The sequence below is a fragment of the Schistocerca cancellata genome, chromosome 7 (genome assembly GCF_023864275.1).
Source record: "Schistocerca cancellata isolate TAMUIC-IGC-003103 chromosome 7, iqSchCanc2.1, whole genome shotgun sequence".
Lineage (NCBI taxonomy): Eukaryota > Metazoa > Arthropoda > Insecta > Orthoptera > Acrididae > Schistocerca > Schistocerca cancellata.
In genome coordinates, this window is record NC_064632.1 from 357,546,625 (window position 1) to 357,566,917 (window position 20,293).

At 44.6% G+C, this 20,293-nt stretch overlaps 1 protein-coding gene across 1 annotated transcript in view; it reads right to left on the reverse strand.

Annotated features, from left to right (window-relative positions):
- The window catches only part of LOC126092274 (intraflagellar transport protein 52 homolog), a 68,300-nt gene that overhangs the window by 11,741 nt on the left and 36,266 nt on the right, over positions 1-20,293 (reverse strand). The window contains exon 5 of the mRNA XM_049907791.1: positions 13,064-13,328. Coding sequence (XP_049763748.1) covers positions 13,064-13,328 — 265 coding nt within the window. The remainder of the gene's footprint in view (positions 1-13,063; positions 13,329-20,293) is intronic.

The window sequence follows — 20,293 nt, forward strand, 5'->3', positions numbered from 1 at the left end:
GAGAAGTGCACTTACTTTTGAGCAGCAAAGGGTAGGTCTCAAGCAGCACTAAAGGAAACAAAATAGCACAGGATTCTTTCAGAACATCTGAGTGGAGTGCCACAGAGGCCGAATGAGGCAGAATCAGGAAAGCCAATGCAAATACTTATAAGGTAATGGATGGCAACAAATCAAACAAAATTATTCTCCACGAGGTGGGGCATACGGCATTGGATGCTCTCCTAAGGAGGCTGCCAGCTGATGTGTCAAGGTGGGTATGGGAGTGCCCCCAAAGAATTTGGCTATCACCATTAGGGCAGCTACAAAGTTAAAGGAGATAGATGTTGCAACAAGAGTATGACACACAAGATGTTATAGACGAGGACATTTGGGGCATATCCAGAGGCAGTGTCACTAACTACAACGTGGAAGCTGTGGCATGTTTCTGCACCATCAAGATTATAGGAACACGAGGTGAAATGGACAGGGGCAGAATAGTCACCCTTTGAACACCAATGGGAACTCCTAATCTGCTAAATGGTGTCCCAGTAAATTTAAATGCTGAAAAACATATGCAGAGTTGATTGTGGCTTAGTGGGCATTGTGAATTGTAGGGAGCATAATTTTTATTGGACACACAGGTTCATATGTCAATGGCAAGTCTGGACCTCTTGGGTAAGGGGCAGTTGAACTTTCCACATTATAAATTACATGGGGTAGGCAATAGTGATATAAAGTCATTGGAGCCAGCATGGCCGTGTGTTCAGGTCGAGGTGGGAAGATTCTGGGTGAATGTGGAAGTTGTGGGTCTTATGGCTGAAGGGTACTGCACAATCCTAATTTGCTAGCAATAAATAGCCACAAGGTTTATCTATCACGAAGGACAAACCAATTAGACTACACACGAAATCACCGAGTCAATTCTTGAGGTAAAGTGGTGCAACACACTGGGAAATTGCTTTGGATGAGCACAGAAATGGAACTACTTGTTAACATGTTGAGTGTGGTTGAGCTACTAGAAGAGAATGAGGTGTTGGATGCAGCATGTTGTTTTGCACATAAAACTGATGTACGCATACCGGAAACGGATAGTGAAAGAGTGGTTGCCGTGTAGATAACTTTGGCACTAATGAAGTAAATCTGGCCAATAAGTTGTTAGTAGCCAATTTAGATGTTCTAGATGAAGATGATGTATACAGATCAAGTGTGGACGATAGCCGTAAGTGAGCGATCTGTACAACTGCATAGCATGCAAAATTGGAGTGTGTGAAGAAAACAGAGAGGGTACCTGTGAAGGAGTAGTAGTTAGAATTCAAAGACCATTTTGATCCTCATGGCCCACTGCTGGCAACAACTGTACAGGAATCCAACTGGGGAAGAAGCACCTGTTGGCCAAAAACTGTATACAATTGCCCATCAATTACAATCAATTATGGAGAAATTCATCAAAGAGCAATTGCGCAAAGTACTAGTTCTAGGCAGCCCCTGTTGCTGCACCTACAAAATCATCAGATGCTACAAGAAATTTTAGATTCTGCAGGGGCTATCAGGATTTAAACAGCGCAAAATCAGCAGATGGATAATCCAAAACCAAAATTACAGAAACTCTGGGTAACTTAGTGCCGTGGCAGTACTTTTCTACATTAGATCTAAGGATTGGTTACCATCTATTGGAAGTGGTGCCACAGGACTAATGAAAATATGCATTTTCAGTCATTTCGCAGCCATTACTAGTCTCAGCTAATGCCATTTTGTTTCAAAAGTACACCAAACACATTTCAGAAGCTGCTGGAGAGAATGCTAAGGTGTTTAAAGCCATGGCAATGCATGATGTACCTTTGTGAGATCATGTTTTCAAAGGAGATGGAGGAGCATAAGCAATAGTTAAGGAAAGTATTTAGTAGATTATGATCCGCATGTCTCTTGAGAAGTGTCATTTTGTATTGCAGAAAGTAAATTACTTGGAACATGTTATTAGTTAGGAAGGGGTGAAGACAGAGTCTAGTTTGATACGGGAGTGAGGGATTTTCTAACACTGCAGACGAGTAAGAAGTTGCAGTCATTTATGGGATTAGTGAATTATTACAGAAAACTTATGAAGGGGTTTGCAGATATTGCATTATCACTTTAAAGGATATGGAATTCCAGTGGTAGGCAGAATGTCAAGCCTCTTTCAAAAAAGTTAAAAGAGGCATTAACAACAAGCTCTGTATTGATCTTACAAGACGGGTTTTATCCTGTTGTGATGTTTCCAACTAGGCAGTAGGGTGTCTTTTGAGCCAGGAAGTACAGGGTAAGGAGCACCCAGTAGCACACACTTGGTGGCAGTTAAATAAAGCTTAAAGAAATTACGGAAAGAGATGTTGGAATTGAGATATAGTGTCATTTATTTCAGATGTTAACTGTACAAGGTGATAACTGATCACAAAGCACTAAAGTGGCTGTCAAAGTTAAAGGATCCTTCCAGGAGACTCATGCAAAGGGCACAGAGTGTGTGAGTTTGACTTGAATCATAAAAATGACAAGAAGTATGGGAATACAGACAGGCTTAACAGAACGGTTGGGATAGTGCGGGCACTAGGTAACAGACTTGCAGAGTGGCAGAAGGCACAAGCTGCTGATGCGGACTGCAACATATTAGCACAACACAACTGTGGTTTATTGTGAACAGTAGGCTGTTATGTAGGTCAACTAAGATGGGGCCACATTCAGTGGTACCTGCTGAGCTAAAGGAGGAGGTATTGTAGAAAGTGCACGATAACGTTGCGAGGGTTTATGCCAACAAAGAGCACCTTCTTGCAGTTAGGCCCCAGTGCTAGTCAGACAAAAACCTTGCAAACTCTCAAAAAATCTTCTTGTGATGGTTTCCAAGCTTCTAATGGAAAGTCTGTGTACTGGTTAATGACTTGGTTTAATAATTATGTATTAAATAATAAAACATCAGAATATTCGTTTGATAATTTGGATATATTTTCCAGGTTGAGTGAGGATCAAATCTGAACTAACTAAACCTTTTACACCAAATCCCTGATACCGCACAATGCACCAGAAGTATCTCAAGCATAAAATTACCACCAGACGAAAAAAGCATCACACACTTATTCTAACTAATGAACACTAATTATACTTTGCTGAACCTACTTTGAAATATCCATGCTTGCTCAATCATACAAGACCATAGAGAGTGCAAATGGTACTCAAATACTCATCTATCTTTCGAAAATGACACCTTTGCCCTCACAATGTGTTATCTGGGCATGGCGGATGTACAGAAATAGACTAGAGAATGACAGAATGTTACTGGTGACTAATGTGGAAAAAGGACATAGGCCAATAGACCATCAACTATTGAGCCAACCGTGTTAACTATCTCTGACCCCTGAAACGAAGAATAGAGAGGAAAAGGTAAAGAAGGGCCGTAGGATGAACCGAGTCTTTTGGGACTTATTTATATGTCCCAATGAATCAGTGGTCGAGGTACAAACCATGGAGGTGTATGTGACGGGACCAGGAGGAGAGGTGGTACAGAGAAAGACTCGACTTCAGTGAGCAGTGGCCAGACACAGACTGCAATTGGGATCCCCATTGCGGATTGCTGTTGTGGGCGATGTATTGCCATGTTATGGAAAAGGAGACAGTGAGCTGCAAATGTGTGCACTATAACTGGCAAGCAGTTGTTGCTGCAGGGTGCACAATGGAGAAATACCAACTTCCATGAGTAGCCTGTTCATAGGGCTCATCCAGAAAGCTCCCATCACCATTTAACTTCACAGTGGTGTATGGGGTCCAGCATCTGTAATGCTAAGGGTGATATTGAACCACTCGCCAGGCTCCGATAGTCAAGATGGGGCTGTACCAGGGCATTGCACAGCAGTAACAGTGTAAGGCAATCTGCACCCCATCGGTGTGACTCAGGCAACGAAGAATGTTGAGATGCTGCCAACACTTTCACTTAAGCTGACAAAGATGGAGAAGCCAAGTTAAGTGGGTGCCAAAAACCAGTCCCAAAAAACAACAGAGTCCACTACATTAAGGAGATGGTCATCAAGACACAGCTATGGGTGCGGCTGAACTGTACAACAGTGACAGAAGCACATGATGCAAGTCTTGGAGAAGATGAGCAAAAGGGAAGGTAAAAGTCATCTGCACATAAGAAGGGTGATACTGAGGACCCCACAGTTACTGCAAGACCATAAATGAACACTAAAATGAGAGGCACACTCAGCACAGAGCCCTGCAGGACCCCATTCTCTCGGATATGGGAGAAACTGTGCGAAGTACTGACTCGATCTTTGAAGGTGCGGAGAGTCAAAAAGTTCTGTATAAAAATCGGGAGCGGATCCCGGAGAACCCACTCGTGTAATGTAGCAAGGATGTGGTGTCACCAGGTGGTGTCATAGGCTATCGTCAGGTCAAAAAAGATGGCAATAAGGTGTTGACTGCAGGAAAAGGCTGTTCAGATGGCAGACTCCATGTATGTCATGTTGTCAGTGGTGGAGTGACCTTGGTGAAAACTGCCCTGGGACAGAACCAGAAGGCCCCGAGACTCAAGAAGCCAACACAACCGTCTATTCACAATATGTTCGAACAGCTTGCACAGGACGATAGCTACCCTATCTAGTGGGGTCTTACCAGGTTTTAGCACTTTCACTATGATACTGTCTCGCCATTGCGGCGGGAATTCGTCATCACTCCAGACGTGGTTGAAGATGGAAAGGAGGTGGCACTGGTAATCCAGTGATAGAAGTTTAATCATTTGGTGATGGATATGGTCAAGAATAGGGGTAGTGTCAGGACAATGTGCTGCAAGGGCACTGAGAAATTCCCACTCACTGAATGGAGCATTACGTGCCTCAGAGTGGCGTGAAGCAAAAGATAGGTGTTGTCTTTCCACCTGCTGTTGTAGGAGATGGAAGGCGAGCAGCAGTAATTTGCAGAGGCAGAGGTGCAAGCATAATGCTCAGCAAGATGCTCTGCGATTGCATCCGGGTCGGTATATACAGCTACGTGTGTGGAAATCCCAGGTATACCTGCAGGGGTCTGATAGCTGTTAAGGTGTCTTATCTTGGTCCAAATCTGGGAAAGGGAGGTTCATGATCCAATGGTGGAAATGTATCATTCCCAACAAAACTCCTGATTCTGTCGTTTGATGAGTTGTCGAACTCAGGCACGGAGCCATTTGAAGGCAAAAATGTGCTCCAGGGACGGGTGCCGCTTATGATGTTGGAGGTTCCACCTATGATCTCTAATGACCACAGCAATTTCCAGCAACCACCGAGGCACTGTCTTCCACCGGGGGCAACCTGAGGAACAAGGGACTGCTGATTCACCTGCAGAAACAATGGTCGTAGTAATGTTCTGGATCACCTCATCGATGTCGGCATGCAACGGAAATCCAATGGTAGTAGCACACGTGAAAGCATCCCCGCCAGCCTTGGTAAGAGCCCATCAGGGCAAGTGTCCAGATGAGTGATGTCGGAGGGACAGGAAGAGTGGATGGATAGTTGTCACTATAGCACAAGTAATCATGAGCTCTCCAGCAGACAGATGGTAGAAGGGCACGACTGCAAACTGAGAGATCACTGGCTTAGTATGCGCCACACTAAAATGAGTGAGAGCACTTGTATTTAGGAGACAAATACCACGCCCAATAATCTCGGTTCCACCCCACAAAGGGATCATCATCATCATCATCACCATCACCATCAGCCAGTTCTATCACTTAATGATGTTGTATCTTTGAGTCAGTGAGTTGTAGTGCCTTAAGAATTGTCGCAAATTCTAGAGACCCTCCGTTTTCCACCGTCTTGAACACCCGATATTTTATGTACGAGCGTGAGAAATGGGAGTGTGTCTACCTCGTGCCAGTTTTCTGTGTGCGCAGGGTGGACATGTGTCAAGAGAATGCCACAAGGTGAACGGCTGATCGGCACTTACTTTTACTTTCTTACTTACTGACACTCTACAGTTGCGGAAGGTGGACTTGTGAGAACCTTGAGTTTTTTGGAACTGTATTTATTGTAAAAGTAATCAATAGCTTCTGACGGACCAGGAGTCATTCGATTTACGAAATATGATTCATTCATATGAAACTGTTATGTGGTGTTCTGTTTGTGGAAGTGAAATATAGTAGGGTTGATTTAAAAGTATCCTGAGTGTACACAATCATTTTAAGAGTGGAGAAAATTCCTCCAAACAGTATCATATCTTCCGAGAAGAAGTTGGGCAGATCGTCGCAGCTGGCTATCATGAGAAGAAGATCAGCAAAGCACCTCCAAGTAAGTCCAATGATGAAGGGGACGTGTGAGTCTTGCACACCGGTACCACACTGCTTCTTCTAGTCGGTGGAAACTGCCAGAGTGTAACAAAGCAACTCAGTAAGATCTCCCATTTCTTCCAAGCCTGAGCTTCCTGTTGTCAATTGAATCCCATTGCCTTCCTTATATCTCTGGCCCAACTGTCTGGTGGTCTTTCTCTAGGTCTTTTTTTGGTAAATTGGGCTCCAGTCTAGGACTTGTTTAGACCATCTACCATCTTTTGTTCAAGCAACATGACCAGCCCACTGCCATTTCAATGTATTCACTCTTTACATTATGTCGGTGACCTTTGTTGTTCATCTTATTTCAACTGCTCTCTTCCTGTCTTTTTTTCGTCTAACCCAAAATTGATCTTTCAATTCCTCTTTGGGCTACGGTTAGCTTCCTAACAATGGACTCATTTAATGTCCATGCTTCACAGCCATACGTTATTACTGACTATATACATTGGTCAAAAATAGATTTCTTCAGCTCAACCGACATCTTAGATTTCAAAATTGAAGAGTGCCTCCCGTAAGCTTGCCAGCCCAATTTAATTCACCATAATATTTCTGATTTTAAATCTCCTTTCATGTTTATCAGTTGACCCAGACAGATATATTCTGTGACTCTTTGGAGTTGTGTACTTCAAACTGATATACTTCCCTCAGGTGTCCATTCATTGATCATTATCACATTGGTCATTGATCACAAAGGGTTATGGGTGTGTAAATCACCCAGAAGTAGAAAAGGTGGGGACAGCTGGGAAACTAGTGCAGTCAATACATGGTGCAGCATGTCACTATCTAGAAGATGGTAGATGCTGGTGATGGAAATTGCCGTGTCATCCTCACACTGACAGCCACAGCTTCTAAAGGTTTTTGAAGGAACACAGGTTTGCTATATATACAGACGTGAGGACATATATACAAACTCCACCTGACATCCTGTTACAGTCATTACAATTTTTGTAATACCCCCAATAGCCACGAAGGGTGGTAAGTCATCCGATCCAGGGTCTTATACTCCATAATCTTCCTCTCCTTGCAAAGAACAGTGCAGACCAGCGAGCAGGGGGAGTGGTGCTCTCCACAGCTGACAGGTAGGAGAAGGGGCACATGGAGTATTTGGATGCAGGAAAATACTTAAAGCACCGCGTTTGGGGGGGGGGGGAGGGAGGGGGGATGATTCTATGTTACATCAGTATACTATCATCTTGACCTTTTCAGGTAACGAACCACCCTCCATCCTCAAGGAGGGCCAAGATGGAGGCATGGATAGCAACCCTATTATCTTTTGGTCCCCTACAGACACACTGGACAAAGTGAATACCCCATGGTTCTGAACTGGCATGTAGCTTGTCTTCGGACTGCAACAGGAGGGCATGATGAAAAATAATCCTGTGTACCATGTTTAGGCTTTTTGAAATGGAAATATCACCCAGCTTGTCAGAGGTGAGCAACACATGGGACTGGGCTAGGGATGCTGTCCGAATCAAGACCAACCCATTTCTCATTTTGAACAGCGCTGTCATTTCCACAAACTTATCCTCCAGATGTTCAACAAAAAATACAGTCCCCATCTGCTCCGTAGCAGACTAAATACCTTGGCGAATAAGGCTCTCTCATTTCCATAGTCCTACATTCCTCCCATGTTGTAGCTAGGGAGGGAAACTATTTGGGGTCATATTTCTCAGGATTAAATTCAACTTTCCCTTTCTTAGAGACTGCTTGAACCATTCGGTCCCTATCAAAAGATGACTTGGCCCGCTTCATTGCGGGGTCATCCACCCTTATGCCACCCACTCCAATCAGGGGCTCTCCCCGCGGGCACCACCCAGCCACAGAAAAGGTCACCAGGCGCGATGGCCATTGCCAGAGTCCTGATGTCCCAAGAAGACAGGCATCTATTCATTGGAAAACATAGGAAGTTTGCTGCTCAGGCATCAGCAGTGATATCCATGTTGTCGGGGGCTAAGACCATGACGGTACATTACAGCCCCACCTTAACGGACTGGCTATCATGCTGGATGCTAGGTGTATCGAAATCCCGTGTAGTCAATTGTCATGGGGGCAAAAACAGGTCAGTGGACAATCGATGGACATTACACACCCCATAAGGTGTCCTTGCCCAAACAGGTGGAATATGGGTGGGGTTGTAATGCCATCATAATATTAACTGCAGAAGATCGTAATGCATGAGGAATATACAGTGTGATTCACGAAGATAGGCAAATATTTTAATATGTTATTCTACAAGTAAAACTAAAGAAAAAAGTTCATATAAACATAGGTCTGCAGATGTTTAGTTACATAGTTACAGCTGTTGAAAGATTTTGCCTGAAATTTAGCAACTTCGCTAATACGAAGCCATCACAAAACTGTACAAGGTTAAAGTAGAGCACCATTTCCATTCATTTTGTTGTTATTAGTCTGGTGAATCTAATAAAACACGTTCCAGATGTGTATCTGCAGAAGTTTTCCAGAACATCCAGACAAGCAAATATTATTATACAAGTAAATTTGTTTGCTTTCCATTAAGAATGTAGAAACGTTCATATCACTGTTGGCAACCGTTAGTGAGTTGTTTCACTCATTTCCTAGCCTTGAAACGAGTTAAGTTTTCTGTATTGTTCAGTGAAAGAACATAGCAAGAATAGTGTATTCAAGTGAAACCAATAGTAACTGTTGTAGTTTGTAGATTATTTATGAAACAGGGAATACAGTTGCAGTTAACATTATTATCACTATTTTTCCAAAATTACATTCTCTACAACTTCCGTTGAAAATTCTGTCCAATTGTCTGGAATTTAAAAAACAAAGTGGGCCACATAGTTAAAAAATTAAAAATTTTACAAAAATACTTCTTTGCTTCTCTGGATGTACTGGAAAACTACTGCAGATACACATCTGGGACATGTTTTACCAGATTCACCAGATAAATAACAAAATAAATGAAAATCATGCTTTACTTTAACCTCGTACAGTTTTGCGATGGCTTCATATTAGCGAAGTTGTTAAATTTCAGGCAAAATCTTTAATTAGCCGTAACTCAGTAACTAAACATTTGCAGACCTATGCTTATATGAACTTTTTTCTTTAGTTTTACTTGTAGAATAACATATTAAAATATTTGCATATCTTCATGAATCACCCTGTATAGTGCACCACATAAAGTGTCCTTCCCCAAGTGGCTCGCACTTCTGCAGAATTTGGAATGGTGGAGGTGAGATCCTGAAAGGGGACCATAATCAGAAAGGATGGAGATTCCTTGTAGTTTTCTCTTATGACAAGCAGGAATGGGCATCTACTCCTTGGCGTACATGGAGAATTTGCAGCTCAGATATCAGCAGTGCGATCTCTTATGTTGTCAGGGGGCTATAACCAAGAGGGTACATGATGCCCCCTCCATTTTGACGGACACTGGCAATCATGCTGGATATTGGGTTCAAAGACATCCAGTATTGTCATGGGGGTGAAAGAGGACAGCAGACAACAGATGTAGATTGTGCGCCCTGTTAGGTGTCCTCACCCAAATGGCTCGATTATTGATGGTGTTGCAGAGCCCTGACAATAATAGGTGCAGAAGGTCACAATGCACGATGGATATACGATGCACCATGTAAGGCATCCTTCCCCAAATGGCCCTCACTTCTGAAAAGCTTGGAGAATGTGGGGGTCAAAGCCTAAAATGGGGCCACAATACTTAAGACCAAAATGTAGAAGACTCCTTTTGGTCACCTCAATGTTGTGCCAGCTACTGAATATTGCTGACGTGTTGTTTGTAACTGATATACCTATTTGGCTCAACTGTTGATTAAAGTAATGGTAATGCACAAGGTACTCCTGGTGATTGAACTGATCATTATACACAATTCTGGGCTCCTTTTCTTATTAATTAATAAACATTTTTGGTGAGTTAAATTCTTTTGTTTGAAATTAAATGAAGTAAGCACTAGTTAATTATGCCAAGCCCAAGTGGTTTTAAGCATTAAACTCTGCTCCTCATCAACGAGATAAGAGCACCCAAAGGGACAGCACAGGGAAGTCCATCATTTTCCTTGCACGTGTTGTCTGCTACAATGCAAGCTTGCTTATTTCCCTGGATTCCAAAAGGGCATTGTACCCAGAAGAATGATACTTCCTTTCCTTGCCGTTGTAGATGCAGTGACTTATGTTTTGTACCATTTTTTTGCTGGGTACATTTGCTGGATGGTCAGTAATATACTTAAGAAATCAGAGTGATAAAACAGTTATCCTGTTGACTACACTTTATCTGCTCTAGTGCCTTTACCATGTTGTTGTTGTTGTTGTTGTTGTTGTTGTGGTCTTCAGTCCTGAGACTAGTTTGATGCAGCTCTCCATGCTACTCTATCCTGTGCAAGCTTCTTCATCTCCCAGTACGTACTGCAGCCTACGTCCTTCTGAATCTGCTTAGTGTATTCATCTCTTGGTCTCTCTCTACGATTTTTACCCTCCACACTGCCCTCCAATACTAAATTCGTGATCCCTTGATGCCTCAGAACGTGTCCTACCAACCGATCCCTCCTTCTAGTCAAGTTGTGCCACAAACTCCTCTTGTCCCCAATTCTATTCAATACTTCATCATTAGTTATGTGATTTACCCATCTAATCTTCAGCATTCTTCTGTAGCACCACATTTCGAAAGTTTCTATTCTCTTCTTGGCCAAACTATTTATCGTCCATGTTTCACTTCCATACATGTCTACACTCCATACAAATACTTTCAGAAATAACTTCATGACGCTTAAATCTATACTCGATGTTAATAAATTTCTCTTCTTCAGAAATGCTTTCCTTGCCATTGCCAGTTGACATTTTGTATCTTCTATACATCGACCATCATCAGTTATTTTGCTCCCCAAATAGAAAAACTCCTTTACTACTTTAAGTGTCTCATTTCCTAATCTAATGCCCTCAGCATCACCCGACTTAATTCGACTACATTCCATTATCCTCGTTTTGCTTTTGTTGATGTTCATCTTATATCCTCCTTTCAAGACACTGTCCATTCCATTCAACTGCTCTTCCAAGTCCTTTGCTGTCTCTGACAGAATTACAATGTCATTGGCGAACCTCAAAGTTTTTATATCTTCTCCATGGATTTTAATACCTACTCCAAATTTTTCTTTTGTTTCCTTTACTGCTTGCTCAATATACAGATTGAACAACATCGGGGAGAGGCTACAACCCTGTCTCACTCCCTTCCCAACCACTGCTTCCCTTTAATGTCCCTCGACTCTTATAACTGCCATCTGGTTTCTGTACAAATTGTAAATAGCCTTTCGCTCCTTGTATTTTAACCCTACCACCTTCAGAATTTGAAAGAGAGTATTCCAGTCAACATTGTCAAAAGCTTCCTCTAAGTCTACAAATGCTAGAAACGTACGTTTGCCTTTTCTTAATCTAACTTCTAAAATAAGTCGTAAGGTCAGTATTGCCTCAAGTGTTTCCATATTTCTATGGAATCCAAACTGATCTTCCCCGAGGTCGGCTTCTATCAGTTTTTCCACTCGTCTGTAAAGAATTCGTGTTAGTATTTTGCAGCCGTGACTTATTAAACTGATAGTTCGGTAATTTTCACATTGTCAACGCCTGCTTTCTTTGGGATTGGAATTATTATATTCTTCTTGAAGTCTGAGGCAGGCTGTAAATTCACCTGGAAATTGAATCCTAAGGATAAACTGAGAGGAAACTACAGATCAGCTGACAGCATTGCCCTCTTCAGATCCATCAGTGTAAATAGCTGTTAAATTTGGTCCACAGCTTGGATTGTTTAAAAATAAGATCTGGTGAAAAGGATTTATTTCACTAATCTCAGATTTGAAAACAGACTGCACATTAATACTAACTAGGGAGGATACCGGTTCCAATAATGTCTGGCAGTGAGCTCTATAAGTTACACCTTCAGTTTAATCTAAACTAGTCTTGTGGCACTTTTGTGATTTATACATGCATGTTCTACTGGTGAACAAACAAAAGGAGATTGTGGGAATGACTGAATCCTATATGCTTCCTACACCATGAGGAATGTCAACAGGATGGTTAAAGGTAGTTCCCAGACTCAGCACAGAGGTTGTGTACACAGTGTGTCCAGAAGTTCCTGTTGCCATTGTAATGCCCTCATGATGAGTGGAATCCAAGGTGTTTGGATAAGACAGCCGTGCAAAACTACATACTGTATAGCAACAGTCCAGCGATGACCAAAAAACTGCTCTGTAAAATAAAAACAGGGAGAACCTGTCTGCAACCTCCCACCCTGCCCCACTCCCACAATATCTGCCATTAAAGCGCTTTATGATGTTTAAAGTCTTTAGCATTCTTACCCAGAGATGCTTCAGCTGCCACAACAAGATGAATTTCTCATCAAGATGAGGCCCAGACACATTACTAATTTCTTGATAATAAGAACAATGTCCCCCAGTTGCTTATGGAAAACTATAGAGTAGAGGAACATTATCTCTTCTCACTGTACTACCATCCACGATTCTATCAGCTGCAAGCCGTAAGTGTGTGAAACAGTTTACCGGTAGCTTCATTATAGTGAGTACTAGCTATGGAAGCATGTGACTACAAAGTTTTGGAAGGTAAGCTCCGAACACAGTTGACGTACAGTAGGCGAGACACATTAGAATCATTGCAACAGACTTCAATTTCCTTAAAAAAATAGTAACAGCAGCAGCAATAGTAGAAGAAAGAAAGAAATGAGATAATGAAAAACACAACACAGAAAAAGAACAGAAGTAAAATATAAAACTGCAGACTCACTTCAGGATCTTCTGCGTCCACATCATTGAGGTCAAATGGTGGAGGAGACAAAAGTCGCAGTAGTACCTCCCGAATGCGATCATTATCCTCACGATCAATATAGTGATCGGCTAGCATGTGTCCTGATCCCAGAACCACAAGCCGTCCAGAAACTGCACAGACCGGTCGCTGGTGAGGATATGCAACACTCCCAGTGGAAAGGAGTGCCACAGCTGGCCGAGCAAGCTTCAGTGTTGCACCATATGGATATATGAAGCTCAGCGCCCTGCAGATATCTGTTATCAGGTGTGCCACTTGTACTGTCCTTTAAGTTACTAGTGCTGTTACGTGTCATTGCTGAAATGCATTGTGCAGTTTAAGAAATAGCAAACTCAACAAAGAAGATGCCACTTTGTGATGAGAAACATAAAATAATGAGTGCACAAGCTAATTCTAGTAACGGCTCCCACTTCTGAGTTAAGTTTTCTTATAAACTTCATCCTTGAGCTGAGTGTCAAAACATTGTTAATACAACAATAATTGCTTGATATAAATGTTAACGATATGGTTATGACAGACCATTTTACTTACATTCTGTGTATATTCTCTGATGACAGGGAGAATACAATCACACATATCTGAGACCTGAAAATGTCTCTGTAACCACATAGTTTCATTTGATTAAAGCACCTATGCCTAGGTTTCAGGCACAATCACTTGTTCAGCTTGGTGCTATTCCAGTAGAGTTGGAGAGCCACTGCAATGCTCTTCAGGTTTAGGTGAAATACCAAGTGGGCTGAGGCATGAGTGGGTTGGTTGGTTGGTTGGTTGGTTGGTTGGTTTAAAAGAGGGGGGAGGGGGGAAGGGACCAAACTGCTAGGTCATCGGTCCCTTTGTGGTGTCACCGCCAGACACCACACTTGCTAGGTGGTAGCTTTAAATCGGCCGCGGTCCATTAGTACAAGTCGGACCCGCGTGTCGCCACTGTCAGTAATTGCAGACCGAGCACCACCACACGGCAGGTCTAGAGAGACGTACTAGCACTCGCCCCAGCTGTACGACGACTTTGCTAGCGACTACACTGACGAAGCCCTTCTCTCATTTGCCGAGAGACAGTTAGAATAGCCTTCAGCTAAGTACATAGCTACGACCTAGCAAGGCGCCATTAACCATTTCTAGAGAGAGTCTCACTTGTATAATCAAGAATGCTGTATACAAATGATGAATTAAAGTTAAGTATTCCAGAAGCTACGTACTTTTCTTTATAGCATTCATCACGTATCCTGTTTCAGACCTCACGCCAGCCGGCGTGTGTAACGCGTGCATTTCGGCTACTTCCAAGTGACATGGCTGTCTTGCTACGCCACAACACCCTTCTTCCGAATAAAACAATGCCACAAGGGTGAGGATAAAACAAGCGAGACTGACAACACAAAATGGAGAGAAAGAAAAAACCACAAGAATGACTGAAGGGCAACAAACACTTAAATGGACAAAAGTGGAGAACAAAAACACAGAAACGCAAAAAACAGGTAGAAGAGATTAAAACGACAAAACAGCTTACCATGGCTGGCTGACCATGAGAATAAAAAGGAGAAGCCAGCCACTCTGCTACACATTAAAACCTCCACCCTAAAAGCACTAGGGTGGAGGACACAGCAGGACAAAAGACATGTGCTAAAACTTAGATCAAATGATAAAACCCACCCTCACGAATAAAACGTAAAACTAAATCAGGCGATGAGGCATTGTCAGATAAAATTAGCAGCAACGAGTCCGGTAACTGAAAATTTCGTTGCAGGGCAGTCGAAGTGGGACAGTCCAACAGAATATGGGCCGCTGTCAACTGAGTGCCGCATTGACACTGAGGTGGGTCTTCACGGCACAGGAGGTAGCCTTGGGTTGCCCATGCATGGCCAATGCAGAGCTGGTAGAAAACCACAGAGACCCTGCGAGAGGCCTGCATGGAGACTGCCACACATTTGTAGTCTCCTTAATGGCACACAGTTTGTTGTGCGTACTGAGACTATGCTATCCCGTCTTCCAAAGCCAAAAAACCTGGCAGAGTAAAAACGATTGCAGATCAGTTTCAGAGATGCCCATCTCAAGAAGTGGTTTCCGTGTAGCCTGTCTGATCAGCCTCTCATCCAGTTCGGTGCCTGGGATTCCAAAGTGTCCTGTGGCCCACACAAACACAACTGAATGACCGGACCATTATAGGGCATAGATGGACTCCTGGATGTTTGCTACCAAAGGATGACGAGGGTCAATAGCTTGTAGGCTGTTCAAGGAGTCAGAGACGGATGGCCCTACAGCTGCATCTAGGCTGTTAATGGCCACTAAAAATAGAGATACACTCAATACAGAGCCCTGCAGGACCCTATTCTCCTGGATATGGGGGAGGGGAGGACTATGAGAGGAACCAACTTGGACACGGACAGTATGAAGTGACAGGAAATTCTGGATAAAAATCGGGAGCAAGCCTCGGAGACCCCACTTGTATAATGTGGCAAGGATATGATGTCGCCAGGTGGTGTCATACACTTTTCATAAATCAAAAAAGACATGGTGTTGGGGTGTGGAAAAGGCTGTTCAGATGGCAGTCTCAAGGGACACAAGACGATCAGTGGTAGAGCGACTCAGGTGGAAACTGCCCTGGCATGGAGCCGGTAGGCCACGTGACTCCAGGACCCAACCCAACTGCCCACACACCATACGTTCCAGCAGCTTACACAGAATGTCGGCGAGGCTGATGGGCCGATAGCTAGCCGCATCAAGCGGGTTTTTGCCAGGTTTGAGCACTGGTAGAATGGTGCCAGTGTAATGGGAAGACACCATCGCACCAGATCCGGTTGAAGATCACGAGGAGATGTCACTTGTAGTCAGACGAGAGATGTTTAATCATCTGACTGTGGATCCGATCTGGCCCAGGAGCTGTGTCAGGGCAATGTGCAAGGGCACTGAGGAGCTCTCACTCTGTGAATGGACATTACAGTGTTCACTGTGGCATGTAGTGAGCGAGAGGACTTTCCTTCCATCAGCCGCTTGAGAGTGCGAAAGGCTGGGGGGTAATTCTCCGACACAGAAGCGCGAGCATAGTGCTCAGCAAAGTGCTCAGCAGTCACGTTTGCGTCAATAGATAACACACCATTTACATTAACACCTGTCGGGGTGTGGCACCCCAAAACTTGTCTGATCTTTGCCCAGACTTGGGAAGGTGACGTATGGCACCCAATGGTCAACACGTACCTCTCCCAACACTCCTGTTTCTGCCTTTTGATAAGCAGGCAAATGCGGGCACACACCTGTTTAAAGGCAATGAGGTGCTCCAGGGAAGGGTGCCACTTGTGCCACTGTAGAGCTCGCCAACGCTTCTTAATTGCCTCAGCGACTTCCGGCAAACACCAAGGGACTGTGTTTCGCTGGGGGCACCCTAAAGAACGAGGGATCATCTTTTCCGCCACAGAAACAATTGTTGTAGTTACCTGTTCAACCATCACATTGATGTTACTATGTGGGGGCGATTCATCAGTGACAGCAGAGGTGAAAGTGTCCCAGTCTGCCTTGTTTAAAGTCCATCTGGGTAGGTGTCTGTGGGCCTGACACCAGGGCCGTGACAGGAAGATGGGGAAGTGGTCACTACCACACAGGTCATCATGTGCTCTCCAGTGGATAGATCGGAGAAGGCCAGGACTGCAAATCGAGAAATCAATGGCCGAATATGTGCCATGTGCCACATTGAAACATGTGGGGCACCTGTATTTAAGAGGCAGAGGTCAGGTTGTGACAGCAAATTTTTGACATCTCTGCCTCGGCCAGTAAGCACAGTGTTACCTCACGAGGGGTTACGGGTGTTAAAACCTCCCAAAAGTAGGAAAGGTTTAGGGAATTGATCAATCAGTGCAGCCAATACGTTCAGGGGTACTGCACCATCTGGAGGAAGATATACGTTGCAAACAGTTATTTCCTGTGTCATCCGTATCCTGACAGCCACAGCTTCAAGAGGAGTTTGAAAGGGCACAGGTTAAGTACATACTGAGTTCAGGACGTAGATGCAAACTCCACCTGACACACTATTATATTCGCTACGGTTCTTGTAATATCCCCTGTAGCCATGAAGGGCAGGGGTTCGCATTGCCGGGAACCGGGTTTCCTAGAGGGCAATGCAGAAAGCAGGTGTAAGGCTTAACAGTTGCCATAGCTCAGCTGCGTGGTGGAAAAAACCGCCCCAATTCCAATGGAGGATGACATGATTATGAGACTGGGAAGGCATGAAACACTCAATGAGGCAGTCTACACCTCAGGGTCACCTGCTGCCACCGACTCATTTCCAGAACAGGATATATCCATTGTGTCTGAGGGTCTGGTGAGATCTAGGTCATCAGCAGACACCAGAATCTTCACCTCATCCTCAGACGCAGAGCTTGTAGGCAGCGGTGGTGTGGGTGCCACCACAATTCCCTTGATTTTGGGGGTCTTTTTTCTGAATTTCTCTGGCTGGGAGGGTGTCACTGATTCTGTCTCTGGAACAGAGGATGATCGTGAAGCCCTATGACCAGCTGCTTTTGGGCACTTCAGCCACTGGTATCATCTTTCCTACTAGAGGAAACCTGGGAAGGGAGTGACCCAAGGGACCCCTTCCTACCGGGAGGAGCCGAAGAAGACTTATGCTTCTTCGGCTGAGAAGTGGAGACTGGTGTCCCTGACCGTTGGTTGGGTGGGGGGAGGGGGGTGGTAGTGCTCCCGAGGTAGGTGGTGCGGGAGTAACAGGGAGGGAAGTGCCCCCCAACCATCAAAGGTGCAGGTGTACTCTTCCAGCTCTGAGAGCCGACTGGAACGCATGGAACTGTTGGGGCTACAACTGTTCTTGTAGCGGTGGCATAAGAGGATCTAGGCGCTCAAATTTCCTCTTCACCTCAGTGTAGGTCAGTCGGTCCAGGGTCTTGTAATCCACGATTTTCCTTTCTCGCTGTAAAACCTTGCAGTCTGGTTAACATGGGGAATGATGCTCTCCGATGTTGACACAGATGGGAGGCGGGGCACATGGAGTATTGGGATGGGATGGACATCCACAATTTAGACATGTGACGCTGGAAGTACAGTGGGAAGACATATGACCGAACTTCCAGCAATTAAAGCACCGCATTGGGGAAGGGATATATGGCTTGATAACACAGCAGTAGACCATCACCTTGACCTTCTAGGGCAATGTGTCACCCTTGAAGGCCAAGATGAAGGCACCGGTGGTAACCTGATTATACCGCGGACCCCCCATGGATGTGCAGGACGAAAGGAACTCCTCGTCACTCTATGTTGGCGTGCAGCTCTTCATCGGACTGCAAAAGAAGGTCCCTATGGAATATAATACCCTGTGCCATATTCAAGCTCTTATGAGGCATTATGGTAACTGAAACATCCCCCTGCTTGTCACAAGCGAGTAATTCCCGTGACTAGGCAGAGGATGCTGTTTTTATCAAGACTGACCCTGATCGCATTTTGGACAAGCACTCCATCTTCCCAAACTTGTCCTCTAAATGCTCTACAAGAAACTGAGGCTTCACCGAGACAAAGGAGTCCCCATCAGCCCTCGTACATATGACGTACCGGGGCGAATAAGGTTTGCTGCCACCCTTAGCCTGGCATTCCTCCCATGGTGTGGTCAGGGAGGGGAATGATTTAGTATCATACTTCCTTACATTGTACTGAGACTTGGAACGCTTAGAGACTGCTGGAATTTGGTCACCAGCAAGTGATGACATGGTACGCTTCATCAAGTGTCATCTGCCCTGATGCCACCCACACTGACCAGGGATCCTCCCCACGGGCACCACCCAGCCACAGCAAAGGCCACCTGGCAGGATGGCCATTGCCAGGAGTCCAGATGCCACAGGGTGACAGGCATCTACTCCTTGGCATGTGGGGAGTTAACGGCACAGGCATCAGCAGAGCAATCCCTGCGTAGTCAGGGGGCTACATGCAACAGGGTACATAGTGGCCCCACCACAACGGACTGTCTACCGTGCTGGATATGAGGTGCAAAGAATTCCACGGTCACCGTTGGCGCAGCAAACGAGACTGCATAGTGGGTGGAGGAAAACGCACCCAGGAAGGTGTCCTCGCCCAAGAGATGGAGGAAGAATGGGATTGCAAAGCCTCGAGGAGAAAGTGGGCTGAAGGTCTCAATGCACAATGGACACGAGGCACCATGTAAGGCGCCCTTCCCCAACTGACTCTCTCTTCAGGAAAATTTTGGGAAATGGAGGTAAAACCCTACAGGGGACCATCACATAAAGGCCGAAAGGTGTGAGATTCCTTTTAGTTGCCCCTTACAACAGGCAGAATACCTCGGGCTGACTCTAATCCCCGGGTCTACAGGTGGAGGGCGTGAGTGGGAATTTGGATGGAGGCACGCTGAGGTAGTCCACACAGTTGCGCAAAGCCATTGTGTAACAATGGAACAGTGGTCATTGTTGTTTGTTGCGTTTTAGGGTGCAAAAACAATTAGGGTCATATGTGCCCATGTCAGAACTACAGAACATGAAGATGCCATAGAGAAATGGAGGTCCTGAACTAAAGATTAAATGTCCTTTGCCATATTGCTACGATGGATAAAAAGTAAAACGTGCCCAACAGCACACACATGATTTGCTAAAGCAACCGATAACACAGAGACAGCAAACATAAATGAGAACTTAAGTGATTAAAAAAAGGACATTCCATCAAGAAATGGTGAACCACCAAAGGTTGCAGGCAGTGAGCACAAAGACGTTGGGGAGCACCATATAACAAATGGCTATGGCTAAAAAGACAGTGCCCAATATGCAACCTAGTTAAAATAATCTCCTTGCAGTAAGAAGTGAGGACCAGTGATGCCAAAGTGACGCCACCTGTCGACAGATGGCAACACAGTGGGAATAGAAGAACTAACGGGTCGAGGTACAAGAATCGCAGCCTTGGCAGCAGCATCAGTGGCCTTGTTTCTCATCAGACTGATGAGACCAGGGACTCACATAAATATCACGTGGCTCCCTCAGGAGTGAGCAAGTGACAGCTTTCCTGGACTTGTTGCACTAGGGGATGGACAATGTATTGTATTGTATTGTTTTGTTCTAGGGCACAAAAACAGCTAGGGTCATGCGCGCCCATGTCAGAACTGTAGAACGTGAAGACAAGGAGAGGAGTTACAAATGGCTACACAATAATCACAATCGATGCAAGAAAAGGCAGCTAAAAACAATGATGTGGAGAATT